Genomic DNA, 17007 nt, shown 5'->3' with positions numbered 1-17007 from the left:
GCAAGATATAAAATACCTATTGATTGGCAGATCGTTAGATGCCTGCTAATCAGAGCACAAGGCACCCTCCTTATCATAAGTTATGATTTCATTATGGTCCGTATTGACAACTGATCACTATCAAAGGGTAGAGAAGAGTCCACCTATTCAATACCATTAGGACTAGTTTTGACCCCATATACATTGGGTCACCTTCAGCCACTATCCAATTGGAAAACTTATGCTCACATACAACCAATAATAAAGTAACAATCTGGTATGTCTCAATTTACAATCCAAAATTAAAAAATTGATGAAGTCCGACAACACATCCAAAATTGAAACCAAATGACACATCAAAACTGCTGCGGTTGGTGCCGAACTATGCCGTTGCTCCTACAGCAACCAAACGTTCCTGAGCTGATCTGGGAGTTGGTATTCCCCATCTGTATGGACGAGCCACATGATTTATAAATTACGTTTTGTTCAATAGTAATATGGGTAATGGCTAGCATGTAGATTGAAGGGGGAACATTCATAACTTGAATAAGTATTCCTTTTCATCAGATGTAGTGAGTGATCTATTGTTTAATTTGGTTTGAAGTGAATGTCTGAAAAGAAAATATTTGAAGTAAATTATTGAGAAAAGAGCCGGCCTCATGGTGTAGGGGTAATGTGCCTGCCTCTTACCCAGAGGTCCCAGGTTTGATTTCCAGCCAGGTCAGGGATTTTTACCTGGATCTGAGGGCTGGTTCAAGGTCCACTCAGCTTATGTGATTACAACTGAGGAGTTATCTGACAGTGAGATTGTCTAGAAAGCCAAGAATAATGGCCAAGAGGATTCGTTGTGCTGACCACACGACACCTCATAATCTGCAGGCCTTTGGGCTGAGCAGCAGTCGCTTGGTAGGCCAAGACCCTTCAAGGGCTGTAGTGCCACGGGGTTTGTTTTTGTTTTATTGAGAAAAGAAGGGAAGTTAGAATATTGTTTAATATACAACTATATGAGACTCACCTCTATGTTCCTCGTAAATTGTGTGCACTTGGTATGGGCAGCAACAGCAGACTGACTGTTGAGAAGGATCAGCAGTATAGCTTATGATGGCAGGGGTTGGAGGAAGGACGTGTGAGGAGGGGCGGGTGGAGTAGGTTTGAACGGATAGGTGGACTTATCGTGTCTTTTTTCGGTTTTTCATTTATATTATCATTAGAGTTAAAGTACTGTTCTAAATGAATGTAACAGTTCTCTAATATGTTGAGCATGGTTCCCTTCTTATCCACTTTCAATATGCTTGAATCTTGGTCAATTGATGTAAAATTATGTGTTGCGCCATGGCAGAGAAATGATTGTATCTTGAAGCATTTACATGGTCCATCTATCTTATTGAAAAATTACGACCTGTTTGGCATATATATGCAATTTCAAAGCTATTGCATTGTATATATGTAATTTCACAGCTATTGCATTGTAGTTTGCAGGCACCTGATTGAGAAAATTTATTACTTTGATTGATAGGTAAGGTAAGAGTTATTCTGCCAGAAGGCAGGTCCGAACCTCCGCAGAGGTGTTCCTGAGCCGGAGTTTACGTGCGGTAGGGTGGCCAGTTCCTTTCCGCTCCTCCATTCCCTTACCCCCCACCAACAGCGCGTGGCAACCCATCCAACTCCTGACCACGCTCAATGTTGCTTAACTTCGGAGATCTCACGGGATCCGGTGTTTCAACACGGCTACGGCCGTTGGCTTGATTGATAGTACGTGTATTAAGGAAATTGGAAGAAAAATGTTATTATTTTAGAAATGAAGAAGGCAGAAAAGAATACAGGCGATTAAAGAATCAAGTGGATAGAAAGTGCAAGATAGCTAAGGAAGAATGGCTGAAGGAGAAGTGCAAGGATGTCGAAGGCTGTATGGTCCTGGGAAAGGTAGATGCTGCATACAGGAAAATCAAGGAAACCTTTGGAGAAAGGAAATCTAGGTGCATGAATATTAAGAGCTCAGATTGAAAGTCACTTCTAGGGAAAGAAGACAAAGCAGAAAGATGGCAGGAGCATATCCAACAGTTGTATCAAGGTAACGATGTAGATAATTTGGTTCTGGAACATGAAGAGGTTGTTGATGCTGATGAAATGGGAGACCCAATTTTGAGGTCAGAGTTTGACAGAGCTGTGAGTGACCTAAATAGGAACAAGGCACCTGGAATTGATGACATTCCCTCTGAATTACTGACTGCCTTAGGAGAAACCAGCATGGTAAGGTTATTTCATTTAGTGTGCAGGATGTATGAGACAGGAGAAGTCCCATCCGATTTTCGGCAGAATGTTGTTATACCTATTCCCAAGAAAGCCGGTGCTGACAGGTGTGAAAACTACCGCACCATTAGTTTAGTATCTCATGCCTGCAAAATTTTAACACGTATTATTTACAGAAGAATGGAAAAACAAGTTGAAGCTGAGTTGGGAGAAGATCAATTTGGCTTCAGAAGAAATGTAGGAACACGTGAAGCAATCCTGACTTTACGTCTGATCTTAGAGGATCGAATCAAGAAGGACAAGCCCACGTACATGGCATTCGTAGATCTAGAAAAGGCATTCGATAATGTTAATTGGAACAAGCTATTTATGATTCTGAAGATGATAGGGATCAGATACCGAGAACGAAGAATTATCTACAACCTGTATAAAAATCAGTCTGCAGTGATAAGAATCGAGGGCTTTGAAAAAGAAGCAGCAATCCAGAAAGGAGTGAGGCAAGGCTGCAGTTTGTCCCCTCTCCTTTTCAATGTTTACATAGAACAGGCAGTAAAGGAAATCAAAGAGAAATTTGGAAAGGGAATCACAGTCCAAGGGGAGGAAATCAAAACCTTGAGATTTGCCGATGATATTGTTATTTTATCTGAGACTGCAGAAGATCTCGAGAAGTTGCTAAATGGTATGGATGAAGTCTTGGGTAAGGACTACAAGATGAAAATAAATAAGTCCAAAACAAAAGTAATGGAGTGCAGTCGAACGAAGGCAGGTGACGTAGGAAATATTAGATTAGGAAACGAAGTCTTAAAGGAAGTAGATGAATATTGTTACTTGGGTAGTAAAATAACTAACGATGGCAGAAATAAGGAGGACATAAAATGCAGACTAGCAGAAGCAAGGAAGAGCTTTCTTAAGAAAAGAAATTTGCTCACTTCAAACATTGATATCGGAATTAGAAAGACGTTTTTGAAGACTTTCGTGTGGAGCGTGGCATTGTATGGAAGTGAAACATGGACGATAACTAGCTCAGAAAGAAAGAGAATAGAAGCTTTTGAAATGTGGTGTTACAGAAGAATGCTGAAGGTGAGATGGATAGATCGAATCACGAATGAAGAGATATTGAATCGAATTGGTGAGAGGAGATCGATTTGGCTAAATTTGACGAGAAGAAGAGATAGAATGATAGGACACATCTTAAGACACCCAGAACTTGTTCAGTTGGTTTTAGAAGGAAGTGTAGGTGGTAAGAACGGTAGGGGTAGACCAAGGTATGAATATGACAAACAGATCAGAGCAGATGTAGGATGCAATAGTTACGTAGAAATGAAAAGGTTAGCACAGGATAGGGTGGCATGGAGGGCTGCATCAAACCAGTCTATGGACTGATGACTCAAACAACAACAACAACAACATTAGTTTTAAAAGATATTTGTTGGTTATGTTTCTTGAAAATATTAGTAATTTGGTATATGTTTATATTATTGAACATGAAGGAGGAATACGTTTTCTTGTCTATTGATTCTCTGTTTAAAGTAGAAATTTGAAACCTTTTAGTTGTGTTGATGATTTTATTGATAAATTGTGCATTATACCCGTTTGATTTAGCTACTGATTGTATAACATTTATGCTATGTTCTGAATACTCTACTAAATATATTTATTCAGTACTTAACATTATTTTATTTGGACATGCATTTAATGCACAGCATGGCGTATCTCTTCATTACAATGAAAAGTCCCAACGAGAAGAACAGCTGTTCTCTCCAGAGAACATAGAAAGAAAGAGAGATCCACCTGATCAATACTTATTTATTAAAATTAAAAAAAAAAAAACAGAACTAGTTTCGACTCCTCACAAAATCATCTTCAGCTGTCATACATTTACAATAGACTACACATTCTCAATAGTAATACCTTGCCAAATTTAAAACATTTTTGTATTGAATGACATTAAGTAGTCATGTTTTCGAGTGGTTATCTTGTTGGTATATTTAAGTGTCGTTACCTGATGTTACCAGTGCACTCAATGTATTTTAAAAAATAAACTCTGTGTCGGTGCGACGTAAAGCAACTAGCAAAAAAAAAAAAAAAAAAAAATAAAAAAAATAAAAAAAAAAAAAAAAAATAAAAAAACACTACAGTCTCCCCCACTTAGAATCGTGTTATACACTGAATTTTCAATAAACACTTTGAAGCTGTGAACTTATCAGATAAGGAATATAGATTAATTAAATAAGAGGGAGAACAGATAATGTATGGAATTTTGAAAAAGGAACTTCACTTCTCACAGAACAGTAAAATGAAAATGTTAAAGGTCCACCTTTTCAATACAATGAATGTTTATTGATGCGAGTATATAACGTTTAAAGAAGATTGGCACTAGTTTCGACGCTCACTGCGCGTCATCATCAGCCAACGAATCAATTGAGCAAAATACAACTTATCAAATAGCAAGACAAATGTTAAACTATGACTAGTTAAAATATAGAACACATGACAGCAAATACAAGGACTAATGTTAAAAGTTATATTGTAACAAATTAAAACAATGAAAGTAAATCAGAGAAAGTAACACAATTGTTAAGGTATGATACACAACAAAATAGTCCAGCTTGAGGTTTGTAGAACATAAGGTGTGTCTATATACAGCACTTGAATGCACCTACTAAGGCAAATTTTAAATGTAACGTTAAAATGATGAGGGTATGGTGCGTATGACCATCTAAACACATGACAGCACCTATAAAATTTTTGAGAAGGTATCCCAGTTGTTGAGTCTTGATAAACAAGAGAATAGTCCAGCTTGAGGTGCATCCGTGATTCGGGGTGGTGGTAATATAACTGGGCGACCATGCTCAGTTACCTCTAAAGAGGGGAAAATGGAAGAGGTCCAACACTTCTAAAAATGAAGGTATCTGCTATAAAAGGGGAAGGGTGTGAAAATGCAAGACTCCCTAGACCTCGTAAACCGAATACCGTCGGGGTCAGAAAAGAAGAGTTGATGAAGGAAGGTTGGTTGGTAAAGGTGAAGGTGAGGACCCGGCCACAAGTAGAAGCAATGCGAGACTCAGCTAAGGGAACCGTGGTCGACAACCCACGCTCCTAAAAGTTGAGAGTTCCTGGTTCCTCCTTTAGTCCCTATTTATGACAGGCAGGCGATACGGTGGATGCTTTCCCTGTGGATGGGGACAGTAGAATAATATCCACGGCATCACCTGCCTGCCATAAGAGGTGACTAAAAGGGGGACCAGGAACTCTCAAGTTGGGAGTGTGGGTTGGCAACCACGGTTCCCCAAGCTGAGTCTGACATTGTTTCCACTTAATAGTGTCAAGCCCTTAAATTTCATCTTTCTCATATGACCTCTCGTCGTGTTTTGTTTTCTTCCAACCCCGACAGTGTTACGTTTGCGAGGCCTAGGGATTATTCATTTTCACGACCTTCGTGCCCCTAGTCTTTCATTTTCCGATACCTTCAATCTCCGCAGTGTCAGACATTTCCGATTTTCTTTCCGAATAGTGTTAATGGAGGATGGTTGTCCACTTTCATTTCCTTTAACAATAACCACAATGTATTTTGTACAAAGTCACTTAGTCCAAGATAGAAATGCATTACTTTCTTCGCTTTTCTACTCGTGTTTTGTTCCTCCTGTCTTCCACATCATTTGTTTCTTTAACAAAACAATCATTACAAATGTTTAGCTCCTTTGGCTTTCCAACCAAGGCACTCATTCTGTATTTAACTTTATAATAGGAAGTATTTAAAAATTCAAAATAAGATTTGTTAAATATGTCAGACATTCTTGATAACATCTGTGCATCCCTGTTAGGGAAGAGCAGTTGAGCATTATCATACATTTTCATAGAAATATGAACATCTTCTAAACGGTATGATTCCTCGTATGATGACAATACTTGCCTGCAATCATCATGAGGTAGTCTGCTGCAAACCCATCCTGCTACGTACTGTAGAAAGTCAAGCTAGTCAAGGTGGTCTTCATCCAAGGAACTGCTACTTTCATTTCCAGTTGAGGAGTTTATTAGATCAGGATTAACGGTGTCCACCAAATGAATACTGGATGCCGATTTCTCGAAGTCGTCCTTTTTTAACAAGTATGCTGTCAGATCAATCTCACAGTTGGTATTACCTGAGGGCGAGAGAAGTTGGTTACAAATTGTGGCCCTGATGGTGGATCTTAATTTGGAGCAATCTGGAGTAACATTATTTCCACCTTTCATCCGCAGGATTGAGAAAAGATTCTCGACACAATCTTGTGTAAGGCATCATGTATAGAGAAACGAAAAGTTGTACCCTTCCTTCAGTTCATTCCATAATTTTTTAACGCGCATATGTTGAGAAGCCAGCCCTTAATACATGGTGGTACACTTCGATTCTTGTTGAGGAATGTCAAATTATTTAAATATTCTGATATTTCTTGTAGAAAATTCCAGTGGGGAGAAGACTCTTTAAGAGCTCTTCAAAACACCTTAGTGTTATTCAATTGAATTGAATACATCAAAAAGGACGTCAAATTTTTCAATGAAAATTGCTGTTGGTACAGCCAGAGAGGTCATAGTATTCAAGGCCACATTTGTTAATAAACCTGAGCTGCAAGGCACACCTGCATTCGTGAGAAAGGCAGAAAGATAATATGCTTCTTCTTTAAATTTGGTGCAAATCTAGGGTTCATACTTTTATCAATATTATAAAACTGTGTAATATAGTTCCAAGAAATGTTTTGTCCCTTATATTCCACATCAAACTTTTTGAGGTTATTGCATACTGACTTAAGCAGATGTGGTGCATCAAAAAAATGTGTACACTGTCACCATCCAATTCGATGACTGGTTTCTGATCAGATATGTTTAGCAGTCTGTGAAGCTTCAAATTATTTGACCCCTGATCACTAACTAATGCCTTGGGTATGAAACAACTTGCCCTAATTTTCTGGAGCACATCAAATACAACACACTTAAGGGTCTCATCATCCATAGTTCCTTTAGTGAGAAAATATCCCATAACTTGTTTAAAGTTCTTTCTCATTCCTCTTATCATAACTACCAACACTTGGTTGGTAAGAGTTCTGGACCCATCATCATTTATCAGTCTGTAAGTAGTGCACGGACGTACAATACCCAAATCTTGAAATCCTTCCAATACATCTTTCTGAGCATCATAATATAAATGACTCTTCAGTGACATCTCATCAATTGCCACAGAAACCACACGCTCTTCTAATGGCAACAGCTGGGACTTGAGTTTCATCATACTTAGAATACTATCAGTTATTCCAGGTGATACTGACAGATTCTGTAGCCGCCGATGAAGTGATCTTACACTCGGCAGAGATAAATGTTTCTGTAGAAATTTATAACAGTTAGTGGAGCAATAATAAACAGCTAACGCAAATGTTTTGTCCGATTCAGTATATCGTCTAGCTTTCAGTCTCTTATTCTTAAGTCACAGTTCGGATAGCATGAGAGGAGACACTTGACCAGCAGTAATGAGATCAGTTTTACTTTTTAAGTTTTCGAACTTCTGCTTCATAACTGCCATTTCACTCCTCAAGGCACGGATTGTCCTACGAAGACGGCTCGAATTCTTCTGTTGTTGTTGCAGTTTCGATTGCAAAAGATTCTCCTCTCTGACTATTCTGGAGTCAGCCTCAGAATGCGAGCATCTGGCAGAGGTCCTTTGGCTGTAAGAGAGATTAAAATAAATTACCGTGTGGATTAAATTATCTATAAAGGGGGGAACGTATTGGGACAAAGTTATAACGGCTATTACTACTACTCATGTGTCAGACTGAGGATTTATATAGCAACATAAACTTAGGTCCGCCTCTGTGGTGTAGTAGTTAGTGTGATTAGCTGCCATCCTCGGAGGCCCGGGTTCGACTCCCGGATCTGCCATGAAATTTGGAAAGTGGCATGAGGGCTGGAACGGGGTCCACTCAGCCTTGGGAAGTCAAATGAGTAGAGGTGGGTTTGATTCCAACTTTAGCCATCCTGGAAGTGGTTTTCCGTATTGTCCCCACTTCTCCCCCAGGCAAATGCCAGGATGGTACCTAACGTAAGGGTCCTCTTCCTTGTCTATCCCTTCCAATCTTCCCATCCTCCCCACAAGGCCACCTGGGCGAGGTACTGGTCATTCTCCCCTGTTGTATCCCCTGACCCAATGTCTCACGCTCCAGGACACTGAAAACCAACCCTGGAGGGTAAACAGATTAAGAAGAAGAAGAAGAATATAAACTTAGCATCACAAAAAAATTTTTTTTCTAAGGCCCGTAATCTCCGATTATGTTCAGCTGTCCGTTCGTTGCAGCCCTCTTTTTAATGACTTAATCCTACTGGTGGTTTCAATATTTTCTGTATTACCTCTGAGACACAAATACTGAAATACATAATATTGTATGTAAATAATATATACTGGAGTTATATGAGGATATTGGCATCAAGTGAACTATGATGTTCCTTTTCAGGAAAGGAAGAAGTGTTAAAAGATTTGGTTACGTCCCTTTAACAGCTTTATGCATGAAGAATTCTGATATTTATGTATTAAATTTGTTGCATTGGTGTTCAGTCCTGTGCAAAGTAATGCATCGAAATACTTTTCTCACAATAAAAAAAAGTTGAACCGAATATAATTCGAACCTCATACTCCTCAATTTCAGGGCGATCGCGATGACCATTACACCATGTATCTACATGCTAACCCCGCCTGAAATCTACGGTACTTAAATGTGCAGCTCCCCCAATTTCATTGCCTTTAGGGCTCAATATTTGCTATTATTATTGCTTTTAGGTCTCACTAACAGTATCTGATTGACTCCCCCATAAAAGACGTCGCTAATATCAATACAGATGTGCAGTCATTTTTAAAACTTACAGTTCTTATCAGTTCCGGTATCGTTATCTTGTTGGATAATTTCTTCGGCACATAACTTTTTCCTTGGGATATAAATCTCTTCCTGAGGAAGATCCCGTGATCTTTTCTTTGGACTAGCACGTTTAGGAGTCTGTTGCTTCTGATACAGATTTTGACTCGGTATTTGTCCTTTAATCAACCTGTATACACAATAGAAGTTATGCGCTGCGTACACTTGTCATTATCATCATAAGTTATAAGACGTCTTAATCAAAATATAGTAACATAACTAGTTTTATTATATGTACCCTTGACTTGGTAAATTAGGGTTTCTGAAGCTCGTTGTTGGAAAATGGTCTGAACAAATGAGATAGTTTTTATACAGATGTTTGGGACCAAATTTCTTAAATACTGTATCGAGATCCTTCCTTTTATTACGTGTACCCATTGCTGACAGCTACAAATTAAGAGAAACGTCATCATCAGTTAAGCCTCCATCTCGTCGTAAAAGTTATGTTATAAGGTTGCTTTTTTTTTTTTTTTTTTTTTTTTTTTGCCATTTGCTTTACGTCACATCAACACAGATATGTCTTATGGCGACGATGGGATAAGAAAGGCCTAAGAAGTGGCCATGGCCTGAATTAAGGTACAGCCCCGGCATTTGCCTGGTGTGAAAATGGGAAACCACGGAAAACTATCTTCAGGGCTGCCGACAGTGAGGCTCGAACCCACTATCTCCATATTACTGGATACTGGACGCACTTAAGCGACTGCAGCTATCAAGCTCGGTGTTATAAGGCATTAAGACTCCATCTATTCATCAGAGTGCATACTTACATCTTATGGTATTTTGAAAATCGAAAATATGACTTTGAACAGTGTACAACGCCATAATTGCTGCAATTATAAACTGCACAAATAATGCCAGCCTTGCATTAGTAAACTGCAATTAAAACTATTTACTGAAACACCGTAATAAATAATTATAAACACGCCAGTGCTCCAAGAATCATACAAGTGGCAATGTGTTATTGAATTCTTTTTCACACCAAGCCATGCAGGTAGTAGCACTATCGACTTTCTCGCTGAAAACCGCAAGCTGTCCAGTATTGGAGTATTAAAGTATTTGACCTTACTACAAAATTTGAAAGTTCCATTGTGCGAAATAGAAAAATAGTAAAACAGATACTGAAGGACCCTCTACAAATCAATCACTTCCATTTATACCTGAGAACGTGATTAACATTCCTCCACCACTCTCCTTGGAAAAAAGAAGATAACAGCATTAACAATTAAATTTCCACTTTTTGATGTTTCTAAACTCTATTAAAATTATAACCTGATTGTATTCCTTATATGAATGGAGCACGGATGATTTATTTCTTTAATAAATTTCTCTGGATGAATAATTTCTATGGCTTGGGGACTGCGTATTTGTTTGGCCCAAGACACTCTTCTTCAAATTCACACAACACACCATTCTACCAACGTCCACCACGGAAACACACAGCAGTGATTACATTCCTCCATATACGGTTGGCGTCAGGAAGGTTAACATCCGGCCTAAAATTGAGCCACATCCACATGTACAACAGTTCGCGACCGCGACCTCACCAAGTGTGGGAAAAGCAAAAGAACAGACTGTGGTATAGTGGAATTTCGCAAAAATAGCACCGATCGTAACATACGGCATACACTTAATTTGGACACAACTTACATCCAGAGACCTCGAAATATCAGATCGTGTAAAAGCACGTTTCTTGAAAAGGACACTAGCTGTTTCAAAATTTACTTCTACAAGATTACTTTACGAACTTACAAAGAAAACTTTCTTCATCGAGGATCTTAAGTTAAGATTGCATCTACCGACAACCAAAGCTTCAGAAAAACACCTAAATGATAGGAAGGAGAAAAGGGCAAATATCTGGGAGGAATTTTATTAACTTATCCCAATAAAGTTTTCTTGCAGCCAATGGCCATATATAAATTGTTCTACTCTTTACTATATTCATGTAAGGTCTTTTCTCATTTGCTACACTTATTGAAGTAGTATCATTCATATATTTTCCCACATAATTTGCACATGAATTCGTCGCTTGGTTCATGATATATCTCTTTTACACATAGCTTATGATAAAATCCGTGTACAGCCAGCCTGTTCTTATTTGGGCCCATCCAGTCTCTGCTTGTCATAGCATCCATCATGTAAAACTCCGGCCAGATTTCTTCTCTTTTTCTTAACCTCCGATTTAGGTGTGCAATGGCTTGAGGTGTCGATGGTACAGAAAGATCTCTCTCCTCGATAAGGAAAGACTCCTGAGCTAACTCATAAGCTAGTCTAGATGGAGATGTCTTAGAAATACCTAATATTCTTTTCAGAAAGGTAGCTTTCATTTTTTCAAGGGTAGTTGGGTCTGACGTTGATAATTTGTGCCAGAGGAATTTTATTGTACCGACACAATGATAAATAAGGAATGGACTCAAACCAACTACGCTCTTAGGCACACAGAGACTCGGTTTGCTGTGCATGGATTTCATCATCGTATCTGTAAAATAGTCTTTTCATTCACCGGATGAACACTGCTTTTGTGAAATTTGTGGTGAACAATGTGGGAGATATCACCTACAGGACTGCTTGAAAAGAACAAAATCTATAGTGAGATATAGTGAAGAAAATTAATCTGAATATGTATTAATTCCAATTAATAGTGGAATTTAAATGTAGGCCTATCTAAAAGCTTGAGTGAAATCTAACTCCTAGGTTCTACATCGCTTAACATAATTACAGCAATATTATAGCAAAGTATGCCGAATCTATACAGCTATCTCAATTGAGAGGCAGTAGTAAAATAAATTATATGCGATCTTCAAATCTTATATCTAAGGCCCCTTTTCTTCACCATTAAGTTTAACAGAAATGTCATACAAGGGAACGGCAAATAAAAATGAACATCCTCAAATGACGCAGACTTAATGCTAATGCATAATTATTAATTTATTAAAATACAGAGAAATATACTACTTACAACAGCAATTATTATTCAATGCAAGAAAGTACACATAAATCCAATTTACTGTAAACACACGTGTGTAAACAAATTACAAATTTTCGGAATGTCTCGTAAACAAAGAATATTTAAAAACAATGTCACCAACATAATCAGATCAAACAAACAAACATCGTGGTAAGAATAAACACGGCCGTGACAGTATTTTGATCATTGGATAGGATTCTCTTTGGTTCTGGTGCTGATCCTTGGCGACGACCGGCGAGCGTCGCCTCTTTGAGCGTCGCGACATGTTATGGTGATGTTTGTTTTGTTTCAAAAGTTTTATTTGGAATGGTGAAGGAAGCAGGTGATACCATGTCAGAACGGGAACCTTCGCTTAAAAAGAGAAGGAAGGGGGGCACTACAAATTCAACTGCAAGTTCGCCTGCTAAGGCACCAGAAATTGACATTTACAAGGTGATGGTTGTATAAATCAGTATCACACATAACCTAAAATTTGTTGTAATTTTCGAGAGGAAAAATGTATATCGGAATGGTATCAGAGAAATATTTTTATGATATTATCGGCTTCTTTGAAGTTATTGAATGTGTAGCTTTTTCTTCTTTGCCTTCAGCTAAATTTTTAGAACACCACTACTCCTGTTTGTTCAATTTTGCCTGTCGACATTTTATTGTTGAAGATCAATCAATACTGATCTGCATTTAGGGCAGTCGCCCAGGTTTCAGATTCCCTATCTGTTGTTTCCCTAGCCTTTTCTTAAATTATTTCAAAGAAATTGGAAATTTATTGAATGTCTCTCTTGGTAAGTTATTCCAATCCCTAACTCCCCTTCCTATAAATGAATATTTGCCCCAGTTTGTCCTCTTGAATTCCAACTTTATCTTGATATTGTGATCTTTCCTACTTTTATAAACACCACTCAAACTTGTTCGTCTACTAATGTCATTCCACGCCATCTCTCCGCTGACAGCTCGGAACATACCATTTACAAGTAACAACTCTCATTATTGTTCCGTATTGAAGATGACGTTAGGCAAAGATAACAAGGATAATTTAATAAAAAACCACCTATTCAATACTTTCCACGTTTAATGTGGTTATCTACATGATTTTATGTAGACTTATTTGGTCAGGTACATGTTTCACCCATTATTTTGGGCATCTTCAGCCTGTAAACAACCTTTAGGTCAAGGTTTGGGACCTTATTTAACCAATATAAACATACCAATATATACAATATATACATTATATACACTATATACAAACATTAATTAACTCTTAAGATGGGTAACATAAGTTAATACAGTTAATTTTTTTTTTCTTGGTCCTAATCTATCTAATATGAAAAATGTCCAAAACTAAAATGCATCTTCTTTTCGGTAAAGAGGATTACATATCGGGGTTTATGTGACCCCTATATCATATTAAGTTCTTGACGTACCGTGTCTGGTGACAGGATGTGTCGTCAACAATAAGTGGAGATTTGAACTGATTGTTGCTTGTAGGTTGGTCAAGATTGAAAATATAAATTTAAATTAAATGTGTTTTAACTTGGCAGTTCTATTCTGGTTAACTTAAAATGTTCAAAAATAAAAATAAAATGAAACGGATCTTCTTTTTTATCATTAGTCTTGAGAAAGGGTGATATTAAAACTGGGGCTTATTTGACCCACGGTTTTCATTTTCATGTTCTTGACGTAACTAATATTTAAATGTGTTGTCATGCACAAGTGGAGATTTAAAAAGCCGATTGTTGTAGGTAGACTGGTCAAGAACGTTGTGAATGAAACTGTTAGCGTCTTGACTTTGGGTCTCATGTAACGTCAAGGAATTGACAAGAGTACAATAGTAAGCTGTTTCATAGTTTTAGGCTGCTGCTTAATTGAGAAGGAACATCCTAGATACTTGATACAGTCTTGTGTGAAAAATTGTTCCCATTGATGTGTTGCTTGGTCTTTGGGAGGGATCTTAAGAATATCTGTAATGAAGTAGAAAAATAATATTGAATTAAAATTTAGAGCACGCGTTGTGATAAAATGTATTAAATTAACACCTCTTAACTGTAAAATGACTTACTTGTTCAATTAATACTAGATGGACCTGTCTGTTCCGGCAGCGCCCGTCTTATCACCATTTCTACTCCTGGTGTTGTACTGGTGCGGTAATGGAGGGGCGGGGCATGGAGGGAGAGTGGGGGTAGGCTGGGCTATGGGCGTGTGTGCTGTTGCTGGAGGGGAGTTTCTAGAAGCGATATGGGCGGGTTTAACTTTTGGCATGGTGGATGAAGCATTTGAGTGTGGAGATTTAAATAATTGAGGGATTTTGTTTTGATCTGAATTCACGATATTAATTAATCTAGGTGTTAATTCGTACAAAGGATTTTTAATTTCATTGACGTCGTTGAGATTTTTATTTTTATTGTAGGTTTGGTCTAAAAAGATGTGTAGATTTTCCAGTTCATTCATTAATTTCCCTTTACCTATGCTTCTAATGATGGTAAGATCTTTCTCTATGGATGTAAAGTGATGGCCCGTTTCTCTCATATTTTGGCTCATCGCTGAGTACTTATTGTGTTTTTGAGCGTTATAATGTTCCAGATATCTCGTGTTAAAGCTCCGGCCAGTCTGTCCGATATAAGAAAAATCACATTGTGTACATGTTAGTTTATATATGCCGGACCTTGAATAATGGTTGCTGTTGTGATTGACATTGTTGTGGTTAAAAAATATGTTTCGATTGGTGTTAACTGTCCTGAAGGTTATATTGATTTTGTGCTTCTTTAAAATATTTGCGATCTGATGGACGGCTGGGTTGTTATATGTAAATGTGGCGAAACTAGTTTTTTTAGGTTTTTTTGGGATGAGGTTAGTGGACAATTTAATTTTGATTTTATTAATCAAACGGTTGACCATATCTATTTTAAACCCGTTGAGTTGAGCAAGATTCCGTATGTACTTCAGTTCATTTTTTAAATTGTTGGGAGAAAGAGGAATTTTTAAAGCTCTATAAATTAAATTATAGAAAGAGGCTTGTTTTTGGGACTGGGGGTGTAGGGATGAATTCATAATAGCTAAGGGAGAGTGTGTAGGTTTCCTGTATATTCCAAAATCGAAGGTATTATGTCCGCGTGTAATAGTTAAGTCCAAAAAGTTTGAGTTCCTAACCTCATCCTCTTTAGTAAACTTAACATTGGGGTCAATTTTGTTTAGGGACTCCAAGATCTCGTCACTATTAGTGACTTTTTTGTCGAAAATTATGAAAGTATCGTCTACAAATCTCAGCCATAAACATACGCCTTTTATTTGTGTTATAATTTTTGTGTGTTCTGTTGTGTCCATATAAATGTCTGCTAAGATGCCAGAAAGAGGGTTGCCCATCGCTAAGCCTGTTTGTTGGTAAAACTTTCAATTGAAAGAGAAAAAGTTGTTGTGGGTCACACATGATGCAAACTCTGTTGGAGACATTAGAACTACCCTTCAGCCAATAGGAACAAAGGAAATGGCTGCATTTTAGAGATTGACAGTGTGCTGGTTTTATTTTTTCTATATAAATAAGAATACTTCCAGGAGTGGGTTGATGAGTTCTTGGCAAGTATAATGGATGGATCTCTTTTCTCATCTACTTTAATTATCTTTCCACTTAATTTTTGCACGATTTTCGCCTTCCAGAAAATACGAACCAGCTAGTAAAGTGTAACCGTCACTAGTGTAAACAAATAGTGTTACACCCGACATTGCTTTGAGGAAATGACAAAATAAGAAGCATTGTTGTAAAGATTCTCTCATATATTTATGAACACCATCAGCTAGTAGCATCTGTTTTGCCAAAATCCATAGAACATATTTTTCTCTAAATAAAATACTGAAAGAACAACGGAAAACTTGGGATTTCTAAACAATACACTAAAACTCTCAAAAGTAAAAAAAATAATTTTTTTTTCTGCGGTAGATCATCAGCGTAATCTAAATCAGTGTCTTATTTGTAAAATACAATTTAAATAGTAAATCACAAAATTTCTTCTCTTGCAGAGTGTGATTGAGTTTGAAGAAGCAGAGGCTGCCGCCCGAGATCCTGACAAGGACACTGCTCTGTTCAGAAACACTTGCGACAAAATACGTAAGCATATGGAAGAAATTGCTGTTCTCAAGAGCAAGAGGACTGAACAAACTACTGCTGAAATCACAGAGAAGCGTATTGAGGTGTCGCTGCTGTTCGTGGTTCTAAAGAAATTAAATCGCCTAGAAAAGTTCCGAACAAAGGCATCGCGTGACACACTCAACAGAGTGAAGCAGCAGGTAGACAGTTACCATCTTCAGTTACAGAACTTACTGTATGAAATCCTGCATCTGAAGAAAGAAGTCACCAAATGTTTGCAGTTTAAGTAAGACTTTAAGCATTAGACAGAATTTTGTGCAGGATTTTCTCTTATCAAAACTTAGGCTAAGCTTGTTAAAACTAGTGGTGATTTCTGTTGTCGTTACATTGATTTCAATCCATGCTGTCTAGGATATCACGTTTATAAGCCTAAGGTGAGGATTACTAATTTCATTATCCTCACAAATAAACTTCAGGTACAAAATAACACTCCACAATTGAGATGGCTTCACTTGTGCAACAACAACCGAGCTCGATAGCTGCAGTCGCTTAAATGCGGCCAGTATCCAGTATTCGGGAGATAGTAGGTTCGAACCCCACTGTCGGCAGCCCTGAAAATGGTTTTCCGTGGTTTCCCATTTTCACACCAGGTAAATGCTGGGGCTGTACTTTAATTAAGGCCACGGCCGCTTCCTTCCCACTCCTAGCCATTCCCTGTCCCATCGTCGCCATAAGACCTATCTGTGTCGGTGCGACGTAAAGCAACTAGCAAACAAAACTTGCGCAACAGAGTAAAATAATTCATTTCA

The 17007-nt window shown here is 37.9% G+C and overlaps 1 protein-coding gene and 1 long non-coding RNA gene across 2 annotated transcripts in view; one reads left to right on the top strand and one right to left on the bottom strand.

Moving 5' to 3' along the window:
* The window catches only part of LOC137502417 (uncharacterized), a 61726-nt gene extending 49523 nt beyond the window's left edge, over positions 1–12203 (bottom strand). The window contains exon 1 of the long non-coding RNA XR_011018781.1: positions 12118–12203. This is a non-coding gene — a long non-coding RNA (uncharacterized lncRNA). The remainder of the gene's footprint in view (positions 1–12117) is intronic.
* A 180-nt stretch (positions 12204–12383) lies between these two features.
* thoc5 (THO complex 5) overlaps positions 12384–17007 on the top strand; it is a 75027-nt gene continuing 70403 nt past the window's right edge. The window contains exons 1-2 of the mRNA XM_068229527.1: positions 12384–12558; positions 16132–16484. Of these exons, the coding sequence (XP_068085628.1) occupies positions 12433–12558; positions 16132–16484 (479 nt within the window). The 5' untranslated portion in view covers positions 12384–12432. The remainder of the gene's footprint in view (positions 12559–16131; positions 16485–17007) is intronic.

This window comes from Anabrus simplex, chromosome 10 (genome assembly GCF_040414725.1).
Source record: "Anabrus simplex isolate iqAnaSimp1 chromosome 10, ASM4041472v1, whole genome shotgun sequence".
Taxonomy (NCBI): Eukaryota; Metazoa; Arthropoda; class Insecta; order Orthoptera; family Tettigoniidae; genus Anabrus; species Anabrus simplex.
This window is presented reverse-complemented; position numbering and strand designations above follow the sequence as displayed.